The sequence below is a fragment of the Zonotrichia albicollis genome, chromosome 2, assembly GCF_047830755.1.
Source record: "Zonotrichia albicollis isolate bZonAlb1 chromosome 2, bZonAlb1.hap1, whole genome shotgun sequence".
NCBI lineage: Eukaryota > Metazoa > Chordata > Aves > Passeriformes > Passerellidae > Zonotrichia > Zonotrichia albicollis.
In genome coordinates, this window is record NC_133820.1 from 22,128,885 (window position 1) to 22,152,765 (window position 23,881).

General features: G+C 34.5%; 1 protein-coding gene across 14 annotated transcripts in view; it reads left to right on the top strand.

Annotated features, from left to right (window-relative positions):
* Positions 1 to 23,881, top strand: part of DMD (dystrophin) — a 1,146,493-nt gene that overhangs the window by 535,841 nt on the left and 586,771 nt on the right. For 12 of the 14 annotated variants that reach the window (XM_074534563.1, XM_074534577.1, XM_074534568.1 and 9 more), the window contains 7 exons: positions 740 to 895; positions 4,306 to 4,476; positions 13,446 to 13,625; positions 15,564 to 15,692; positions 17,297 to 17,467; positions 21,048 to 21,170; positions 22,659 to 22,796. In XM_074534563.1, the coding sequence (XP_074390664.1) occupies positions 740 to 895; positions 4,306 to 4,476; positions 13,446 to 13,625; positions 15,564 to 15,692; positions 17,297 to 17,467; positions 21,048 to 21,170; positions 22,659 to 22,796 (1,068 nt within the window). Of the gene's footprint in view, positions 1 to 739; positions 896 to 4,305; positions 4,477 to 13,445; positions 13,626 to 15,563; positions 15,693 to 17,270; positions 17,468 to 21,047; positions 21,171 to 22,658; positions 22,797 to 23,881 lie in introns of those variants that run through there. The other 2 variants (XM_074534574.1, XM_074534575.1) reach the window with 2 other exon arrangements.

The window sequence follows — 23,881 nt, forward strand, 5'->3', positions numbered from 1 at the left end:
GCTGGCTTTTGCAGCCCTGATGTATTTTGTGGAAAACCTTTAGTGATTTTAGAGCATCTTTAACTAATAGGATTCTCATAATGTTCCTCCTGTTTTTCAAAATCAAGTTGTAGTATATATTCAGAATTTAGACAATTTATGTTTATCATACAACATCTTCCTAATTTGTTGGCCACTTTTCAGGAATGAAGAATTTATTATCATATTAAGCACCTAGAAAGGAGTTGCACTATATACATACTACTCTAAGTAAATAAAGTAGTAATTGTAGGTCCACCTCATTTTGTTACTTTTATTAACTAAATTTTTTTAGAGTATGACACTTAATAAATGTAGGGGTAATCCTCTATCCTTTCAGTCTCTAGATTTAGTAGTATGAAAAAATGTCAGATTTTCAAAACTAATGGGTATTTGTTGTTCAAATACATCCAGCATTCTGTATGAGTTGACAGAAGATATCTGTTCTTGTTTTAAATACTGTATTCTCTAAGTTTTAAAACAATCTCTGTCACAGACTAAACCAATTAATAATGATGTGTAGTATCTCATGTATAACATTTCTAACACTAAAATTAGTTTATTTATTAGTTTAGTTAATTAGGCTTTAGTGACATGTTGTTGAGGTCACTGTTTGTAAAGATGGACTGTTCTGAATTTGGATTCTGAACACTTCCAATGGTCTTTTCTAGTTTCCATGTTTTAATGGTGGTGTTTCACTTTTATATTTCTATTTGATTAGAAATTATATAAAAACCTGAGTGAGGTGAAGTCTGAAGTGGAAACAGTGATAAAAACTGGGAGGCAAATTGTTCAGAAGCAGCAGACTGAGAACCCAAAGGAACTGGATGAAAGGCTTACAGCTTTGAAGCTGCAATATAATGAATTAGGTGCAAAGGTAAGTTCTGTGTTTTTAATTTTTAATATAAAACCATGTACTGGCAAAGTGAAAATTAATCTCGGTGTGGTAAGTAAATGGGAATTTTTACTGGGTCCTTTTAAGGTTGTTCCAGTGGGAGAGAAGGAGTGGAGGCAAAGGCAATCACCAGCATGGCTATTCAGTTGCTCTGAAGAAAAAAAAACTACCTAGAAAAAGAAAAAAATTTCCTCTATTGCAATTCAAAATTCTAGTTTCTTAATATTGTATTTTTTTTCCTGCTAGTTCATTGGTTTTTAGAGTTCAGATGGGGGATGTTGTTTCATTCTGATGCCTCAGAGTCACTTCAGATTAGATAAAGTTTTACTTATAGAGCTGTTTCATAAAAGAGAAAAATCTACCTTTTAAATTACTTCTGCCTCTGACTGTATAGATCTTAAAGGATATAATTTTCATTTATTGTTATTCAAAAATCTGTTGTTTGAAAAGCCTCTTGTCACTGGAGCTTTCCTCAAGAGGCACTTGTGCAAAACCTAAACAGAGTAGGATGGACAGGGACCAAACCAATATTAACTAGAGTCAGAAGAGACATTGTGGCATTGTCCTAAAGAAGACTTCATTTAGATAATTCAGTTAACACATATCCTTAACTAAACTCTGTTTAGTTTCTCTTGCCCTCATTAGAACTTCTGAAAGAACTTCTGAAAACTGTAGGATGAGATTGAATTTGGTGCTGTGACTGGATGAATGAAAATTGTGAATGAAAGATAATACCTGTCTGTTTATTTCTAAAATTTATGCACTTGAAAAACAAAAAACAGGACGGGAAGAAAATTCTTAATTTAAAAATTATAAATTATTCAAATAATAAATTATTAATAGCTAGGAAAATGAGCCCATGGTAATCCTGAGAGCCAGTATGTGGTTTAAACAGATAATGAGACTCAAACCCTGGTGACTACAGTATGATAAAGCAATAAGAGTTATGTTACTTTTGACAGAGATAATGCTCATGAGGGAATCTGAATTTAAACAGTTCTTTCCTTCTAGAAAGTAAAGGTATTAAGAGACATCAATCTTTTGAGTGTCAGGAAAACTGGAGTCGGCTTCAGTAGGTGTAGATAGTTGTCACTTGGGATTGGATAATATGTTTGATCTCTCCATTATTTTAGAAATAACTGTGGCATTTATTCCTGCATTATGTTTAACTTAACAGCAAACAGGTGCTATTATTGCAGGAAACCTCTCTTATCTAATGAAGGGATAAAAATGTACCATTAGGGAGCCATTAGTGACTTGAAGTGAGCCATATTGCAAATTGATGTGTCTCAAAAATGTGCAGTGCTGGGCTCAGCTCTGCTGCCCTAGGTGGAATTTCTCACATTTAATTTTACTCAGCATGGTAATTAACAGTTTAAGAGAAAGTCACAGAAGCCCAGATATATAGAAATAAAGGAATTGAATATACATTATCAACACTAATTATTGCATGGAGACAAAGACCTTTTAAGAGAAAAATAACAATATTTATAACTAATAGTAAGTCTCAGGACTGAAATTTATGGTCTGAGGGAAAAACATGTCTTCAAGCATAGGTTCACCTGTGTGATTTTGTAGGTACTGTTTCAAAAGACCCCCTCATAAATAAAGTAACTCACAATCACATTTTCTGACCCAGAAGGCCTTTAGAGGGCACTATTTCCTACTTTTTTGTAGAAAATACATCTTTACATTTGAAGTACTAACAAACTGATTAATCAGTAACCTCTGGATATATGCAATGCATATGATTATATTGTATTAGTTATATAATAAACACATGTTAGAGATGTATATAGGAACACAACTATTCTCTCTGTGTTTAGACAAGTATCAGTAACTTAATTTTGTAATATACCAGGTGTTTAAAATTCTCAAACAGGCAATCAAGATCAGGGTAGTGCACTTTTCATTGTATTGCTGCCAAGTAATGTTATTTACAATTGTTATTACACTCTTCAGAAGAAGAGGGGGAAAACCTAGCTCCATGTGTGAATAGAGCTCTAAAAAGCTGAGTTTTATGGTCCTTCCCAGGGATTTACCTCTTGGCCTGACTGTAAGTTCTGTGCTCTCATTTAATAAATTTGGCATGCAAGAAAGCACATAAAGCATATTCAGTGGAAAATGTTATGAGATTTCAGTAGTAAGGCTTTACAGAGTGATAATAAATTATCAGGACACTTTATAGCTTATTCCCTAGGCAAATCTCATCTCCTTACTCAGGGATAGCAAAAGCCATGTACCTAACCTTGTAATCTCCTGTTACATTTTAAAATCTCAAATTCTCCTTGGCAGCTGATCTACAAATCTATTTGATCATTGTACCACTACTTGTTCTTAATGGCAAAGTAGAAATAGTTTAGTAGATGCAGTTCTCTACCACTGTACAAAGTTTTTTTTCTATTTTAAAATGCTTAAATACAAATCAGCAGCTGCAGTCTTAATGGGATTACTATTTGACATTCAAGCTAATTAGGAACTTCTTTTAAATATTAGTGATCTATGGGACACTTTTAATCCTCCTTCTCTGATTGGGTTTTTTTCAACTTCATCACAGCGTAATTTATTAATTTTTATTTTCTGCTACTAGTTGCCTGTTGTCTATTGTAGTGTAGTCTCCCTAACTAAGTTCTCTTAATTTACTCTTCTACTTTCTCTGCTAATTAAGTAAAACCTTTTCTTCTTCTCCCTGAAGAGTCTCAGGGCTTTCAAGAAGTGCTGTATTTACCCTGTTCTTTCAAAATGCGTGTGAGACAGTCAAGGCAATATAATTACTCAGCCTTCTATCCAGGTACCACGTACCAAGTTTAAAAGACCTTTAAAGCAGAGGTCATCCCAAGTATGTTACATCCAAAGCATTCAGAAAATTAAAACCTTAAAGTTAAATGTGCTGCTTTTGTTTGACATTACTCAGTGACATTGTGTTTCAAGTTTTCAGGCATTTTTTGGCTGGTATGTCTTTTTTTCCATGCAGCTTAGCTACACAGAAAAAAATCTTGAGGAATCCCGGTTCCTACATGGCCACCTATATTAAAATATGCTCTTTGAAGGGTTTTGACATCTATTTTTTGTCTCTAGGAAAAACTGTTAGTTCAGTTGTTCTAAATTAATTTGCTATGCACAACTTCAAAACAGAGGAGGAGGAGGTGGAGCTGTGTTAGTAGTTCTCATTCAATGCATGTTTATGCACATAATTTTCTTGTAGGTGTTTGCATTCTAGCAGCAAAATTACTGATACTGAGAGGAAAAAAATCAAGACCTAACTGTACTAAAAGTGCAAGTTCACCTGTGGAATCCCAAGTCTAGATTTTACACAAAGGTGGCCTACGGAAAATTTTATATAAAAGCCTGTTTCACTGCAGGGTTAATAATCACAATTATTCTTTCTGCAGGTGACAGAAAAAAAGCAGGAGTTAGAGAAATGCTTGAAATTGTCCCGGAAGCTGCGGAAGGAGATCAATGCCCTGACAGAGTGGCTCGCAGCGACAGACGCGGAACTGACAAAGAGATCAGCGGCACAGGGGATGCCGAGCAATTTGGATGCTGAAATTGCCTGGGGCAAGGTAACAATGCAACACACACATGTGAATATTGCAGAAAGGTAGATTTCTTTCGTGATAAAGAAAAAGAATTAACAATTCTGACGTTTTAGTTAGTGGAACTTCGTGAATGTTTTGGCATTATCTTGCATTAACGTTAACGCTCAGAAAAGTTTAAACCTTCTTGTCTCTTCAGAGATCAATAGCACAATTCACCTTCACGTTGCATTAATCTTCACTGAGATGAATTTAAAGTTAGAATTTAATTTTTCAGAGTACTATAAATCAACCACCCAGTATCCACATAAGTAGATATCTCTTGCACCATTCTACTGATGGTTAGAAAGGTATTAAACAGTAGATGAAAGATTAAAGATGCCAGAACACTATATGTTCTAAGTGTTCACATGGCAGCCAGGATATTTGTTTTCTTACTCTTAGATTTGTAGCTCATTCCTTTGCATTCTGAGGGCTTTCTACTTTCATGAGACTTTACCCTGAACTTATCTTTCAGGTTAAAACTCAAAGCCTAAATCAAAATTTTCCTCAAAATCACAGTTTAAATAAACATTTTGCAGAAACTGGGGAATGCAAGATGTCTGTATAAACAGCGTATTTCTGTGTGATGCTAAAAATTGGCATGTTATTACTCAGTAGTAGCTAATCTATTTCATTTTCTGCACATGTAATAGAAATTCAATCTAGCATGGTCATAAACAAACCAAGTAATCATTATTCACACAACAAAAATCTGCATTTTAGAGAACACTATGGTCGACATTATCCAAAGCTTCAAAATTTCAAGTAACTGGGTGCAGCCAGCAGCATCTTGAACAAGTGTTTCTATATAATTAAAAAAAAAAAATCCCCTTAAATAGTATTGGGGGTTTGGGAAAAAGAAGACCAAAACCACTTCTGCTTTGTTTAATGGGAGAAATCCTCTAAAGATTTTACTAGTTTCACTATGCATTATAGGAATAATGAATTATACACAAGCAATCTTCCTGATTTTTTAATGGCAATGAAGATTCAAGGCACTTGAGTAAAATTTATTTTGTGGGTTGGGGTTTTTTTTTGCTTCTAACTAATCCTTTCAAGTTTCTGAGCTTGATAAAGTGTCTTTAGCCTTAAAATGCAATGATGATTTGCAAACTAAATACTAGAATAACAACAACAACAATTAAAAGACCCACAGTCTACACATCTTTTGTTAGGTTTAGAGCTCTTTTTTTTGATCATCAGTCACTAAGAAAGATTGTATTTTAAAAGTGATATCCAAAACTAACTAAAATTACTGCCTGACTAATGCAGTTTTCACTTTCAAATCAAAACCTAAATCAATGCAACCCCCATTGTTCTCTCCTATCATTGCCTGATGTTTTCTCATTTTCACTTGCTGCTTTTCCTGCAGTAAATTTTGCACAGTTCCTCTCATTTCTTTGGACTGATATTGTGATCTTAGCATCATAGAATCGTGAAGGCTGGAAAGACCAAGGTTCTGGAGTTCCACCTTTGGCTGAACACCACCATGGCAATTAACCAGGCACTAAGTGCCGTGTCCAGTTGTTTCATCAACACTTCCAGGGATGGTGAATCTGCCACTTCCCTGGACATCCCACTCCAGTGCTTAAATATCCAGTTCGAACACGCCCAGCTCCCTCAGCTGCTTCTTACATGACTGACCTTCCAGACCCTTCCCCAGCTCTGCTGCCCTGCTCTGCACTCACTCCAGCCCCTCAATGCCTTTCCTTCAGTGAAAGGCCCAAAACTGGACACAGGATTTGAGGTGTGGCCTCAGCAGTGCCGAGCACAGGGGGACAATCCCTGCCCTGGTCCTGCTGTCACACTATTGCTGATCCAGGCCAGGTGCCATTGGGCACACCTGGCTCTCGTTCATACCTGTTAACCAGCAACCCCAATTTATTTTCTGCTGGGCAGCTTTCCAGTGACTCTCTAACACCCATAACAAAGGATAAATGTCATATATTTACAAATTAGAAAATCTTCATGTTTTAACATCCCCAAACTGACTTGCTAGGTAGTTAAGCCATTCACCCAATAAAATAAAAATAATCTTCAGTGGTGACTACACAGTACAGTTCTACTGAAACAGAAACATGCACTTCATGTTCCTGTCATACATACATGCAGGCTTACATACATAGAGATGTATGTATTTTCTCAGGGGTTTAAAGAGAAAGATTTGTCCTTAATATCACTTTTTCGTTAGATACAAACATTAGTGATTCTGAAGTTGCATAATTAGTACCTAAAACTTGATGATTAGTGCACCTGCACAGTGGGAAGCCTTTGTTATGTCTTAAGCTTGCTACAACAAGTACAATGTATTCCTTATCTGAAGACAATTAAAAAAGTAAAAAGAGCTAATTAAAATAAGAACTATTAACATAAAAAAAAAATATATCAGACAGGAACCGTGCTGCCTTCTAATCTTAAAGAGTGCTGTTGAGTATTGTGAATTTTCACAGGGAATTGATACATAAAGTTTTGAAGGAAAAACTGGTAAAAAGGATATTTTAGCTTCAAATACTCCCCAAAGCCTTCACTACAATCCAAACTCATGTAGTACCTCAGCTCTTCCCCTTCAGTCAGTCCATCACTAAATTAAGAACAAACAACTTTGGGTGAGAACAGCTGCCTCTTGGCAAAATATGTATGTATTGAATGGCTTTCAAAATTCCATTTTAACATTGCCTTTTAAGAAATATAAACAAATATTCACATATATGTAAGCAGACTTCTAATGTGGAACAATCCAACAGGTAGTATATGTGGCAAATCCTAGAGTTACAAGTGTAAATATTTACAGAAATTATGTGGATTGTGCTTTTTCCTAAAGAATCTGCTCCCACTAGGAGACAGTGCTGCATTTTATCCTGGACACTTTAAAATTCTTGTGGGGACTTCATAAATAAGTACGATGCTGCTGCTCCTATGTGGATTTCATTGAGGCGTCACATAAAATTGTACATCAATAATTTAGTCCCCAGAACCAGAGCCTCACAGTAGCTGATTAATGTCACAGCTTTGGGCTTGGTATTTCCTGGGTAAGTAGGCTGCCAAAGACAGTAACCAATCTAATGAAATGCACTGGGAGATGAATTAAGCCCAGCAGATTCCCATTGTGACAAAAGTCTGCTGAAAAACAAAGATGGAAAATGGAGAGAGAGAGAGAGAGAATTCAATAGTGCAAATGAACTGAAAATTGGATGTGTGCTGTTGTCGATATATCTAAGCAGAGAGCTAATAATCTTTTTTCTTTACAGGACAAGGAAGCAGTTATATTTATTAGTGCACTTATTTCTAATTCATTTTCAGCACCCAAGTCTTCTTAAAAGTGAAGATTACTCAGAGGGTTACAAAGATAATTATAGAGTTGACAATAAAAGAAATCATACATCTGAATGTTGTCTTCAAGTTATAAACACCTTGAAGTAAAAAGGAATGTCCATCTTGAAAAGGAAAATAAGCTAATGAAAGATGCCATTAATCTGGACATCAAGGGAAATGTGGTATTTGTTCCTGTGTAGAATTTTTCAAGGAATGGAACAAAAACTTGGCTGAGTTATGTGAAATGAGATGGGCAATATACTGAAGACTGTAAATCCTGCCTTTCTGCTCAGTAGAGACAAGTTAAATCTTTCCATTTGAATTCAGCTCTGTTTATAATAGATAAGAAAAATGACACGCGGGTGGAGAGATAGTCATTAAACTAGTATATTAGAAATCCATTTATAATTAGAATTCTGATTTAGTGAACATATTTATCACTGAAGACATTAACAACTGCAGGGTTTATTTGTCTTTTAATCAGGAACTGGACTGATAAGCATTAGATTGCCAGAAAACCATGTTCTTAAAAAGGAAATGGCAGATGGTATTACCAGGAAAATTCTGTATCACTCCCTACTATCAGCAGTATGACACTGCCAATGCTTTAATCTGATTTTTTAACACAGTGTGCAATACCAGTGAGTATAAAGTTGACTTGAAGTACTTAGAATTACATTTAGCAGCATATTTCCTGTCAGTAATATCCATAGAAGAAGACAAACTGTAAATTGTGTCAACTGATTCATAGTCACTGGCCGAAATGAAATAAAAAATAAAAGATGTGCTGTAAATAAACAAATAAATATGTATAATCAACCACTGAGAAGACCATAATGGCAGCTTCTGATTAACTCTGCAATCCCACCTGTGAGAGCTGAGCCACCAAATTTATTTTAGAAAGATTCTAATTGCAGAGTATTTTCAAGTAATCCAAAGATCACAGGCAGTGTAAAGGCACAGAGAAGTTTTCTTCACTCATTCATTGTTGTTGTGATTTTTAATCTGCATATGTTAATGACCATCATGACTAAATATACTATCCCTTGCATTTTCTTACAATTCTATTTGTTTGGAAAAAACCATCATTAGTTCATCTTGGTACATAGTCATTTTATTATTATAAAATATAACTCAGAAGTTCTTTTTACCACATCTTCAGAAAAACAAACCAAACCAACAAAATATTGAAATAATAATTTAAAAACCCAAAACAAAAAAATAAAATCCACAAAAACACCAAGAAACCCATTTCTATGTAACTTCTGTTTACAAACACAATTAATTCCTAGTTGGTATTTGATGATGGGATGAATGTACAAAAATCATCACCGTAAACAAAAACCATAAAAAAAAAAAAAGGGAAACAAGAAAACAAAACAGTTGTAACTGTTTTGTAAAAAACCCTGTAAGTATATTTTAGTAAACTGAAAGATAAAGAGTATGTCACAGCGCAGTGGGATCAGAGACGGGACTGTGAACACCACTCAAAATGTAAATATCTGCTCAGGGAACTGTAATTATTTGTTGTAACATGATTCATCCTGTCATCCTATGGATCCATATGTAAAGTAGGAAAATATTACCTACTGTATGCAGCTACAAACCACTTATAAATTCTCAGCAAAGCTCATCCCTATGACTTTACATGCTGCAGCATGGTTTCCCTTCAGCACAGATTTCAACCTATCCAAAGCTGTTTTTTTAAACAGAACTTTTATTTTGTACTGCAGCTCCTTTCCTGAGGTTCTGATGAATGAAACTGGCACAACGGAAGCTCAGATTCTCCCTCTTTCCATTCTGATGTTTCTGAAAATGGGAATAGAAACTAATCACCTGAGACACGCTCTGCATGCAGAGTTGCAGTGGGGTCTGTCGTATTGCTTAGATTTCCTGGATACCAGGAACCTGGATGCCATTTCTCCTTGGAATGTTCAAGCCCTGGGAGTTCCATGGTGGTGTAATCCCCCAGTTTTGATTAAGGCAGGCTACCAATATTTTTCTTATGACCATGAGTGAGAAAGGAATAACAGTTCCTTAAAAAGCAAAGGAAACATTTCAGCCAGTGAAACACAAATTAATTGTTTGGGTCAGGGAATTTCCATTGTGGTATTTTGTACCAAATATCCATAACTGGTACTTCAGAAACATGGAAGTACAGGAGCTTCTTCCAAAGAGGCACTTCAAAATTTAGTCTAACTGAATAACTGAAATTTGATGGGGGAGAGATTCACATCATCTTAACTTTTGTTAACTTTTGTATCTGCATGTAGATGTGATCCTAAATAGTGCCATGTGTAGAGAAGTGCTATATGTATGTATATCCTTAATATAATCTATATAATTTGTATACATATTTTAATGGAGATATCTTTCCTGGAAGGATTTATGGAGCCTTTCTATTCCAGCAGGTAATACACACTTGGATAAGAGTTTGTTTTATAAATAAATATACTAGTTTTAAAAGAAAAAAAAATAATGTAACAACTTCATTATAATGATAAACAGTAGAAGAATATAATCTGTTTTGGAGTTGTTCAACATTGTTGATAAATTTTCACAGCTGTAAGTGAATGCTCAGTGTTAAGATTTTTAGTTCAATCTTTTGTTTACATGTTTTTGTTTCCCCAAGATGCCATGATTATATCAGAAAAATAGCTTCTTCACAACTGCTATATTTCTGTATTTTATTTATGTAACAAAGTTTCACCCTGATAAGCACACAAAATCAAAATGTATAAATTGCTTCGTCCTTCTGGGAGGAGTTTAACCACTTTATTTGTTGATGTTTCATCTTGTACACATTGTGGTAGTGTTTGGGACTTGGGGGTTTGGAGATTTTTTAAGGTTTTATGTGTTTAAAATGGAATTTTTAACTTGCTAAGCTAATTCTATTAGTTCTGTAATTTACATTCTACAACTTTCTTATATGTTTTCAAATAAACAACACAGCTGGAATGCAATTTCATGTTATGGCAACCAGAAAGGAGCATAAATCCAGCAAGACTGTGTGGAAATTCCTCTTTAAAAATTAGGAGAATTTAAAAGTTCCTGACTTTTACTGAAATAATCTTAGTTAAATCCTGGCATCATGACACATACTTCTTTGTTTCATGTAACGTTGCTGAATTAATAGCAGTACTTTTGATTTTTTTCTTACAGAGGGAATTTAACAGTGCTGTTATATTGCAGTGAGCAAAGTATGTGTAGACTATTTCTTTCTAGTAATACTGGAAAGAAAAATGAGAAATTCTTAGGAATATAATGAAGAGGTGCCAAATAAAAAAAAAACAAACCAAGAAGGTCTTACTGAAGTTGTGAAAGCAAGTCAGTTTACCTGGCGCACTTCATAACCTACAGAGGAAGTTGTAGCTGATAATGCAGAGGGGAATCCCGCTGACTTTGCAGACCCTGCTAGTTTTTCAGTTGTATTCAGAACTTGTAATAATGGAGATTTAAAGTATTGAGGAAGATGCTTTTGTCCCTTCAGTGTTTTGTTGAGGGCCACAATGTTTTTTAAGACAATGACAGGAAGTGTGATTCTTGTGTCTTACTTGCAATTACACAAGGGAGTTAGAATCCATATTACCCAGAGGTGCAATAAGTCTTTAGTTTACAGTAATTCTATATTTTGAAAGGAAATAATGTGTTTCTTACACGTAGGGAATTACACATCTGGTTTTTGGGTAACAGTGTTGTTTAACAGACATTTAATTGTTTGGTCCATCTGTTTACTAGTTGGGATTAATATTTATTTATATACCCCAAGACCAGTCAGCATTTTCATAAATGTAAAATACAAAAGAAACCACAACCCATGGTAAATACACTTCAGAGAGTCTTTTTCAAATGAAAGAAAATAGTTTAGTAAGTGAAAGAAAGCTGATCAAAATTTTCCATCTTCAATTGAGGGTAAATTATATCCTTTGTGTTATTCTTTTTTCATGATGACACTTTGCACCTGCTGTGAAACAAATAAAACAGTACAAGAAGAGGGCATGTTTTTCTTTTAATCTGACAAGGACCTGCTGAAATTTTAAACTCTCCTTTTCAAATTCTATAATTATATAGTATATTGCTAATAATTTGCATCAATCATGCCTTGGTTCTATTACATATCCTGTGTATTTTAGAAAATTGATAGCATGGGGAAAATTACTCATACTTACATGAAATACTAGTGTAAAAGTTTTTTCTGTGAAATAACATTGCAAAATGAGATCCTGAATTCTGTTAAGAATAGGAAGTGAGCTGCTGCTTTAAACATTACACACTGAATAAGTTGAAGGTACTATTAAGGTTCTGTTTTGCCAAAAAGAAAAAATTTATACTGTCTTTATTGAAAAATGAACATTCTGCTTTCAATGTCAATACACTATCCACAAAATAATACTGATCTGTGACCATGAGAGATATGATAGTGTGGAGGTCATAAAGGTGAGGTTCTACTGCATAACAGCATTCATCCTGAGATGGAAGTATTGGTTTTGCCATTTGTTTGAAGAGCTTTTTTTATTTTACTATATTTAGGTTTCTGTGAGACATCCATGTCTCTGAAGACCAGTGCTTCTTCCTTCTCTGCTAAGTTCTGTTTGTGTTCATCTTGGAACACTTTGTGCTTGCAGTTTTATTTTATAAGCAGAGATTTATATGCCTGGATCATTGCTATCACGTGCCAAGGATCTCAAATAAATTTCTCTCATAAAAACAGTTATATGTGAAATTAGGTGTAAGGAGTTGTGCCTTTCCTTGAGTATTCAGTAAGACTGCTGTACTTTGCACTGTGTCATCTCACTGTTTAGTATTTAAACACCTGCTTTTTTTACATGTTGTCTAAATATGTTGGGATTTGTTCCTTTTGTTAGACATCTTGTATGTTGCAGTGACTATTAAGACATAAATAATAAGTAAATTATGCAACCTTACACATCAGATATATAAGGTAAGATAACAGTGGGAAGAGATGCTGGAAATCTGACTCTATAGCAATGCATGTGTTGTAGTCAATCAGGTTTAGAAATGCTATGGGCTATAGCTTATTTTTAGTATTTTGGTTTGCAGAATACAATCCCAAGTGAATGTAATGAAAATGTGCATTTCTACAATTAGGAAACAAGTTTAACAGAAGAAAGTAATGTCTTTTCTTCTGAAAAAGATTGCATTGACAAATATTATAGTAGTAAAATATTTACTAGACTATATTTGATGGAGTTTTCTGTCTTAAGGTGTCATCATGATGGTGTATTATTGTCCCAATTATTATGTAAGCTTTATGTACTATTTGATAACTAGTTAATTTTATTATATGAAAATTAACTTTAACATCTCCATATAAATATTATAAAATGTTGATTCATTTTTAATAATTAAGTATTGAAACTATATTTTGAACACTGAAAGATAATTTGCATTTTTGGAAAATTAGGCTATTGCAAGAAGATGAAGAATATATTCAATTTTATCAGAGCTCAAGAGAAACAGTTTGCTTTCTATTTGCTGCTCTTTACAGAATGCCTTTCCTTCCTATAGGAAGCAAGACTGTGCGTTCTAGTATAAACTTGCTGCCTGATTTAACATTTCATGTTCTTAGTGTGGGTAATTTCTAATTCCCAGAAATTTTATTTCTTGTTCTGCTCATGTAGGCAACACGGAAGGAGATTGAGAAACGCCAGGGCCAGCTGAAGAGCATCAGTGAGTTAGGAGAGAATTTGAAGGCAGTGATGAAAGGAAAGGAAAGTCTTGTGGATGATAAACTCAGCCTGCTGAACAGCAACTGGAAAGCGGTAACTTCACGTGCTGAGGAATGGTTCAATCTCTTACTGGTAAGGAAAATGCATTTCTTCACACAGAGGAAATGTTGGTTTCCAGCTGTACATGCCCAGCCTTACAGACGTGCTTTTTCTGGTGCCTTGGACTGTGCTTATTGAATACACAGGTACACAGGCAATCAGATTGATTGTTACTTAGTACGCTGTGTATGTTTTGGAAATCTCATTGATTACCAAGTGGAATCTTGATTGTTAGCAGTTTGCAATCCTGTCTGTCTCAACAGTTCTTGCATTGTTTTTGGTTTGTTTTGTTGTTTTTTTTTTCCTAATAAATCAAATGCAGTTTAAAGGACAGAGATTACTTCAGTAGTCAAGTAAGCTGAGTTAGTCTTAGCATTGATACCAACAACATCAGCTACTTTTGGCTACATTAGATTTTCTGTTTGGAACAGTACAAGTGGGAGAGAAGTTTCCACTTGCAATTTGGTTTGGTCCATAGGGTAGTTCTGGTGTGTGTGAGTTTTGATTCATTTTAGAGGCAACTAAATCATAAGCTCTTCTCAGAGTGCACACATGATGTGCTGAAGGGATCTGATTTGGTCTTTCAGAACTTCATGATCCCCCTTTGCATAATTTTTTAGGGCGCATTTAAGTGGGGATAATTCCTTAAGGGGACTGGAATAAGTGTAATAGACAGTAAAACCCCTAATACACATTTTGTACAGATTCAGAAACCTCATCCCCAGCTGCCTCAAACTCCAGATAGTCACATAACTCTATTCATTCTGTCATGAAGATGTGACAGCATGAACCCTTAACTGCAGAAGGGTCTTAACAACTGGGCTGTCAGAATGTTTTGTGAAATCTTGCATGCTCTTTCTGTTCCTGAGAGCATGGGAATGCAATTTCACCCCAGAGAAACAGAAGTGATTTTTAAGGGTATGTTGGCCTTTGTCATGACTTTTCAGGGCTTGATGTGTTGGAACTCCACTAGAGTCTGTATGGCTGCTTTAGGAATACTTTGGCAATAAATATACAGCATCACTATAGGGCTTCCTCAACTGAGTAAAGTATCCGGAAAACTTCAGCATTTCATTCAGAGTCATGTAGGTACACAGATTTAATGTGGAACTGATTGTAAGAAGCATATAATGGAGTTTACAGGTTGATATAGTTATGTATTCCTGTACATCCTCGCTTTCCCTGCTTTGGATTCTGTGGTTAACATTTGCTAAAACACATGATAAAAAGGTTTAAGAGAGGTAATTGAGGGGTTTCTACCCATTTAGAACAGTGTAAAATACAGGTAGATACATTTGGGTGCCAAAAGAACTAGTAATACCTTTGATTTTGGGTATGTGGTCTACATATTTATTGTGTGGTGTATGCACAGGCCACTTTCTAGTGAGCTCACCTGAAAAGACAAAGTTTTAAATGAAGCAGAGAAATGAAGATTTATCAGTATATCAACTTGAATAGCTTCTAAAGAGAAGAATGTCAAAGCAGAGAAGTTACATGAAATGTCCACAGGAGGTTTAAATACAAAGCTCCCAATCTTGATTGTGATTTTGCAAGTGCATCCTTGTGGCCATCAGTCAATTGACTGGCTTTCCAAAATGAATTCTGTACCTTGTTCTTGGGAAATGCTCCTTTGCAGCTCCTGTAGGTCTGGCTAACAGCTCCCTGTTCCTCTCAGCGCCTCGCTGAGCTGCCAACACCTGCGTCTTGCTGTGATTTTGTCATCCTGCTGCCTGTCACTTTGCAAGCTTTTCTCTCTCTCCTAGAATGTCTTTTTAAAGAAACCTAACATGCAAAGTGAAGGAATCAAACAGCAGATTCTATCCTTCACAAAACAAGAAGTTACTGTGAAAAATAAACAAGTTTTCATAATGTCATAATGTGTGCATGTTTGCCACACTTGGCATAACTACAGCTGTTACTTCAGTTCTGATTACATTTTTTGTATGCAGTATTTACCTTTTCCACACACAGGAATATCAAAAGCACATGGAGGCTTTTGATCAGAATGTAGCTAATGTCACTACTTGGATGTATCGTGCTGAAATACTGTTGGATGAATCTGACAAACAAAAACCCCAGCAAAAAGAGGAAATTCTTAAGGTAAAAAAATGTGATTTACTGGAAAGCATTAATTTTATTCTAAAAAGGACTGTATCACAACTAGCATATTTCAAAAGGTATTACAAATGGATTAAAATTCTTTTTTCTGTGCTAAAGCTACCCTCTGGCAACTTGTAGATTACTTAATAAATTTGCTCTGTAATACCAAAATTAAATCCCTGCAGAAATAAATCCAGATTGTTATTATAATTATTGGAAACTTCCTGTTGATAAAACAGCAGCTTATTAAACAAATGTCTGCTGGAAAATACTCCTTTAACTCAAGGTTTTATTTTGTTTGAAAAAAATATTTTTCTTTTCTGTCCCCTTTATTTTTAATTGTATTTCTGTTTTTCTGTGATATTTTTCCAATATGTATGATATTTCTGTCATATAATTGTCTTAATTCCACAAACATCGCTTACACTGAGGCCAGATCAGCAACACAGACAAGAATTTTATATGTTGAACTAGCTGTAGCATCAGGGATCTTGGTTTTAGTTGGCCAATTGTATCATTTGACCAAATGATGAAAAATTATCTTGTAATTTGAATGTGTATGTTAAAATATCTCATTTAAAATACCTTCCTTAAGAACAACATCAAATTATTATCTTAAGAGACTTTTCTTTTTCTTCTGAAGTCAATGTGAAATTTTACTTTGTAGTGAACTCCATGGTTATTACGTAATATCTGAGTAGACTTTGCAAATCAAAATCAGAATTGTATTGCTGACACTGACATAATGATGTCATTTACTGCAGAAAAAGTTTACAAATTCTAGGGCATAAATCAATGCCTCATTGATCTCAGCAGGATTATGAGACTGGCTTTTGTAGACGAATGAACAATTTTGCCACCATCAGGTACAAAGTAAAATTATCAATACCTATATTTATGTTTGCATTGCACAAAGGTAGTTCATGCAGACAGTGAAATGTAATTCTTAACGCCCAACTGTATTTCTGATTCCCAAATGCCTTGCTGTCTATTTTGGGCCTCTGCCTGTTCTGGGATCTACTGTTAAGATTAATATTGCAGAGGATAAAGGGTTTTTTTTCTTGTTCTTGTTTTCTTGCCCTTGTTTTTTTTTCTTCTTCTTTCTTTTTTTTTTTTTTAATTTGTGACAGATTTATAGAAAAAATTAGAAAAATTAAAACCTTTTTTTTAAATTTGGTAATTTTTACTTGTCTGAACTATGACCCTGAGCAGTATTGAAAGCAACAATTGCACATCCAGTTCTATAATACATGAATCAGCAGCTCTTCCTAGCTTTAGGAACATAGAATAATTTAGTGCATCCTGAAATATGCTGCAATATTATTGCAGATAAGAATCTGCCTAGAAATAATGATCCCCATTAATTTCAGCCAGGGGATACTAAAACAGACTTTTAGATACATTCCTGCTATAAATTTGAGGGATACGAGTGGAAATGTTATCCAAGGTATTTCTACTGGATTTACACACTCATGCATAATTATCTGAATTTGCTTTGTGGTTTTGCTCCCTATTCCTTTGCACACTTTCTCTCTCTCTCTCTCTTTCTCTCTCTCTGCATTTATTACTAACTTCAAGCCCTGTCTCTTGCTCACGGACTGTAGAGCTTAAAGGCTGAGCTGAATGACATTCACCCCAAGGTGGACTCTGTGCGTGACCAGGCCAGAGACTTGATGGCAAACCGTGGGGACCACTGCAGGAAAGTGGTGGAGCCCAAACTCTCAGAGCTCAACCAGCGATTTGCAGCTATATCACAGAGAATTAAGAGTGTGAAGGTAGGAGGGCTTGCTTCCATAAAGGAGAGGCATAAAAAACGGTGATCGTGTTTGCATAAAAAAATTGTGTTTTTCAGTGGTGCACAATTGCAACTGCATAAGGCTATAGTTCCTCAAAACACTAAGCTTTAAAAGGAAAACAATGTAGAAGGATTTTTTTTTATTAAGTATGACAATTTGGGGGTTTTTGCATTACTGTCCTTTTCACTGTTTCACAATTAGAAGTATTCACTGAATTTACATGAATATAACAATGATGAAGTCATTAACTTACAAAAGATGAATATCTGAGAATTACTAAGTCTCTAACTTCACAAAGTATGAGTAGCCTTTTTTTCATATGGATTTGGTTTTGAGAACTAATTTTTCTTCAAGTGAATTTAGTCTTTTCCTATGAGTCTGAGATGCACCAATGCTGGAGATAGAAATAGGTAGAGGTTATATCAATTTTACTTCAGTTACTCATCTGTAGAACCAGCATGACTGCTAAATCTGAATTCAGTGTGGATTAGGCAATTTTAGCCAAGTTGTGCCTTCTGATTTGGAATGAAGAAGGATATAAGCCTCCTACTTTCTCCATAGTATTTTGCTGCCTTTATTCTGAAGAGCTATTCAGCAGATTAAATGAGACAGCCATGAGGGTTGGTATAGAGGATAATGGGAATGCCCAGATCCTTATCCACACTATTATTGCTAGTCACTGTACTAACACTGGAAATAAATGCACAGAGATCCATGGAAAAGCAGGAAATAAGCTTGGCAAAAAGCATAAGCAAAGAGAAATGGTTTCCATGAGTTGTTGGGATCTGTGCAGAGCTCAGTATCCTGCCTAACCAGCACATCTCTGTGGATATTTGGGTTTATTTAGGTATCGTTTCTGAAGCAAAATAATGTCTTCTGAATAAAGGTAACATTTTTTTCTTAATAACCATCAGGAGTGTTTCAGCTATTCCAGCTTCTTACCTACTTCTTCGACATGTACAAGCTGTAGACTGAGGACATCTTTGCAAGAACTGTGTTGTCTGATGTTTTTGCTCTGAACATCTGCTATCTGCAGTCTGGATTTCCATCTCAGTTTTACTTTGCACTTCCAAGTTATTGTAAACTGTCAGAGTTGATGCAGCCTTTGGTGGGATCCTATGAAATTATTGCTTGTCCTAGGGAAAAATGGGACTGCCTGTAGATGGCTTATTGGAGGTTCAGTATTTGCACTGTTGTGCAATAATAATATGGATAATATCCAACCAATGTTGTGGGCTCACTCAAAGAAGGGACAAAAGATTCTTATCAAGATGCAATGTCTTCAGAACACAGCCTGCAAATGTCTTCCACCTGCAGCCTTGTCTCTCGGGTTTTCTTCCATGTCTGAGGGCAAGGTGGGCTGGAATTGGCAGAGCCACACTAAGATTTAGAGAAGTGCCCAGCAAGACGAGAGGAATTACAACAGCACACAAATTATAATGGTAAATTAGAATTTACGGCACCTTTTCCAGAACCTTGGAAAATGCACAAGTAGAAAATTATTCACAAAGGGTACTTACTATTATAAGTATTGCATCAGATAGAGAGGTAAAAACCGCTCTGAATTATTGACTATTCACTGACTTGCTATATGAATTTGGATAAAGGACCAAATTACTGGGTACTTTATTTTTTCTACCTGTATAATGTAAGCAATTGTACATTCTTTATGATTTTGTCTTAATGAGCTGGAGAATTATTATTATTATGGGGTGATATGCTTCCTAAATGTTTTTTGCTTTTTGCCCCCATATTTATGTAAAATTATTTACTCTGTGAAAAATTAAAACATAAATTCAAGAGGATCAAAAGCTCTCATAACCTATTTTCAATAATTACTCATCTGCCTTCAAATTATGTTTTTTTTAATAAAATATTAACAATAATCAGTACAACAGTGAAGTAAATATGAAATAATCCATTAAGTCAGTGAATTGTAGTATATAATTGTCATGTTGAGAATTAACAAAATGTTCATAGTATACTGAAAGGAGACTTAACATTTTGAAGTAGTCTTTGAACATCATTCAATTGCTGGAATTCATTTGGTATTTTTCTTTCCACTTTCTTCTTTGTTATTGTTTTTAGCCTTTTTCAGAGACTATAGATTTTATATTCCAATTTTATTAGTTGGCTTGTCTTTTAATGACATTTAAGTACCTTAGAAAATATTCTTCAGAGCATTTGAGAAGAAATTACTGTGTCGTTTTCTATTATTTCTAACTCAGCTGAAGTGCATGATGAGTGTAATTCTGAGCCTCTTAATGAAAATTTGTGAGCACAGTATTATTCTCTATAAATATTTTTACATTATTATATTTCCATTAATGTTTGTAAATGTGCAAAATCTTTGTTGGTAAAATAATCAACCAGATACAATTAAGGCTTTTTACTCTGAGTCTTCCAGGTCATCTGAGAAGATATTTCATTTGGCATCCTATCTCATGTTTTAACTGATTAATTTTTATTGTTGCTGTCTTCATTACATAATAACTAATATAATAATAACTAATTGTACCAGAGGAAAAAGTAAAAGACAACTAGTTAGGATATAATGTGCTTATGTCTTTAGCAAGACAAGTGTACGTCCAAGAGTTCCTAGACTATCAAAAAGCATTAACTACCTTTAAGTCTAAATTTTATGCAAGAACCACTGAGATTTTCTGTCTTCTTCTTGCCTTTAATGCTTTGAAGGAAGGAAGGAACAATTTCTGTTGATAATTTGTGATGCAATTAATAAATAGACTATGTATTGTAAATAATATATGTACATATACATTCACAGGCACTCATGTCAGCTCGACAAAAAGCAGTGCATTGTTGTTAATAAGTAGCACCTCTTGGAGAGTTCAAAACTGAATACTGAACTAAAGCACCATAATTATACTGTGATTTATTTTGGAGGAATCGAGTCTGTTTTGTTTGGTTGGTTTTGTTTTTTCATCCTGAATTTTTGTTGAGGCTTTTTGAAACAAAAGCTGAACTTTTGTTGATTTTTTTCCCAATATGTTGTGAAATACTATTAGGGGAATATCTATCACTAAGATTTTCTGTCCTTTGCTTTGTAGCATTCACCTAACACTTCTACTATTCTATGAGAGAGAACAATGATGTCAAAACTGAACCAGATTAACATTAAAATTTTCTCAATTATTAATAGTAGTTTTTTTTTTTTTTTTTTTTTTTATCTGAGTGGACTTCTTGTGTTTGTATGAATAATTTCTGACAAACCAGATTTAATCAATTAGTTTGTTTTTTTTAATGCTATTTATTTGGACTTGTTCTTATACACAAATGTGAGAAAGCTTTTTTTTTTTCTTTTTAATTTTCACTTACCTTAAAATTCTTTGGTTTATTTACATGGAAATTCTACATAAATTTGTATCTTTGTTTGTATCTTTGGGTATTTTGAGTATGCTGTAGATATTTTTCAACATGATGGAAAGTCTACCATTGTTTTAGAAATAGGGAGTAGCACAGATATCTCTTTTTATTTGTTTCTAATAAAACTATGAAATTTGTGCTTTAAATAAATAATCTTTGTATTTCTCCATTTTAGCCCTTCATTCCTTTGAAGGAATTGGAGCAATTTGACTTCGATATACAAAAAATGCTTGAACCACTGGAGGTTGAAATTCAGCAGGGAGTGAATCTGAAAGAGGAGGACTTCAATAAAGATATGGTAATTTGGTTGAAATGGAAGTCTGAGCAAAATAAGCAGGGAGATGAAAAAATCTAAGTGAAAATCAGAAACCCATATTTGTGTTAGAATCTTTGGATATAACTTAGGCAAAATTTTTCTATGCCAATATATTATAAAATCAAAAGTCACAAATTAGCACTAACTAAAATTTTTTGTGATAACTTATTTTTAAATTTATCAGGAAAGCATTTCTTTTTCCTTATGAAAACACTAAGCAGACCATGAATGTTATCCATGTACTACTACCAGCAGTATTACAGAACAAGGAATGGATATTAAAATATCTGTAGTAGTATAATAGACCAGGAAAAGTCAGAATGGTGCAACAAAATGGGCACTATAGTAAAAGAATACATTCACTAAAAATAAATGGTCATGAAAAAAAATGCCACTTGCCAATTTTTTATTAACCAATCTGCCTATAGCATTTAATGGAAATAGATTTTGTGGCTTTGGTAAGCTTTATTCCTTAAGTTTTATCATTACAAGTCATAAAACCATTTATTCATGTTTTCTGGGGGGAAAGGAAAAAAAAGGAGTAAAATACTGCAATGCTTTGCTACTATTGCAATTGTGGTGTGTGTTCTCCAGATTGATTTTCAAGGAGATAACATTTTTTGGCTGGGCAAAAAGGGAGATTCATCTTTGGAACTCTCTCTTCTTGAGTCCTTAGCAAGATCAAATTTATATTTGTTTACTACCAATATAAAGACTCAATGTTATTTTACTTTTAGGGAATTCTTCAAAGTTTTCTGTTTCATATCAGTGCTGGAAAGAATCTTAACAGATGTTTTTTCTTTTATTCAGGAAAAATAAAATTTTAGGCTCCATGTGCTGCATGCAGAATTTAGCATATGTATGTAGTGTTAAATTCAAAGTCAATAAAGTTGATGGGACAGTTTCCACTACCTGAGCATTTTTGGTTCCTTTTCTTTGCATCAAATGCTTGGAGTGGTTCAAGGCACTGCCAGAAGCTGTGACATATGTCCAGCTTCAAAGATTCATAGATTTGTAGGTGGCTTCTGCGTAAAAAATTCTTAGTGATAACATTTGCCCAATCAGAACAGCTGATTTTCAATGTGATACACAGAATGGTCAGTAATTGCATGATCTGCCAGCATACTGACAATTTCAATCTCTACTGACAGCGATTTAGAATATTTTGCATATAACTATTCTTTTTGTTTGAAAGTAAAATATATTTCAAGCTTTTGCCTCTGTTTTTATACTGTTATCCTGGATGCTGCATAAGATCTAATACCAAAAATCTGTAGATTTGCAGTGCTGTCTTTCTTTTATCCCTCTACATATATTGTAGAAAGTAAGTAAAAGTTACTTGATCATCAGTGTACAACTGCAAGTGGCTGCTACATGATTACTTTAGCATAGTCTGTGTCTACTAGTACTTAAGTAATTATTAGATTAAAATGCACATTATATTGGTTTTGGTTTTTTTTTTTAAATCAGAGTGAAGAGGATGAGAGCACAGTGAAAGAATTGCTGCAAAGGGGTGACAGGCTTCAAAAGGGAGTCACAGATGAGAAAAAACGTGAGGAAATAAAGACAAAACAACAGCTGTTGCGGACTAAACATAATGCCCTCAAGGTATAGGAGCTACAGTTATAAGCACATGCTATTAAACCCTTTTTTTTTCCATTTCAGGGCATCTTTTTGCTAAAGGATTTGTCCTTACTATTTAGAGATGAGTAATTTGGCTATAGATTTATTTTCTTATACAGTTCTCTTGAGGCCTTGCAAAAAGCATTTCACAGCCTTCAGCTCGAGAAGTATTGTTTTTTCCTCAGCATTACAACTGTGTGACTGCCAATTGGGCAGCACTGATTTCTATGATAGTTCCTTTTTTAACATATAATGTGTGTTTTATATTCCTTCATCAACTGTCAAGACCTTAGAAAGAATCAGGTCACGCAAACTTATATTCTCCATGGCATAACACACTTCTGGCCATGAATAAATTGTTTCTCCTTCAGTAAAATACTTAGACTCCTATTAGAAGAATGGCTCCAGCCTCTGTAGAACAGGATAGGTGGTATTACCAATAGACATAGCCAGCTGAGAGGCTGAAACCCAGAGTTGCATATGAACATTCTGAGTTGACAGAATCCAAGAGGTAAAACTGTGTGATATTGTTGCTAGAAATGCACATGGAGTGTTTCCATGCCATGTGGACCAGCTAGCAGATATAATTGGAAGTGTCATCGTTCTATGGCAAATAAAAGTGATGAAAGATACAATCTTACAATTAGAGAATCACCTTGGTCACCTGCCTGAAGCTATAGACTCTGGGTACTGCAGGAGAGTTTTTATGTCATCAGCAATCAGAGTCTCTCTTTGGATAATTTTGATTAAGTTATCCTTGGTTTGGGGCACATAGCATGTTGCATTTTATTTTACTTATTTTTTGCATGCTCTTTCCTTTCCTGTGGATTTCATTCTAATTCTTACAATTTTGCAAGTCTGCGTTAATTCAGGAGAAGGATAGCTAGGATATACTGTTGTTTTGTCCACATTTAAAAGAAGCTTGAAATCTATTAGGTGTATATTTGACTGTTCCAAGCTAAATGGAAGCAATTCATAATTTTTATGTTGGAGAAACAAGAACAGTGTATATTGCACTGTGCTATTGACCAGATCCTCCCTGGCTGTTTTTTATGGTCTAGTGATAGATT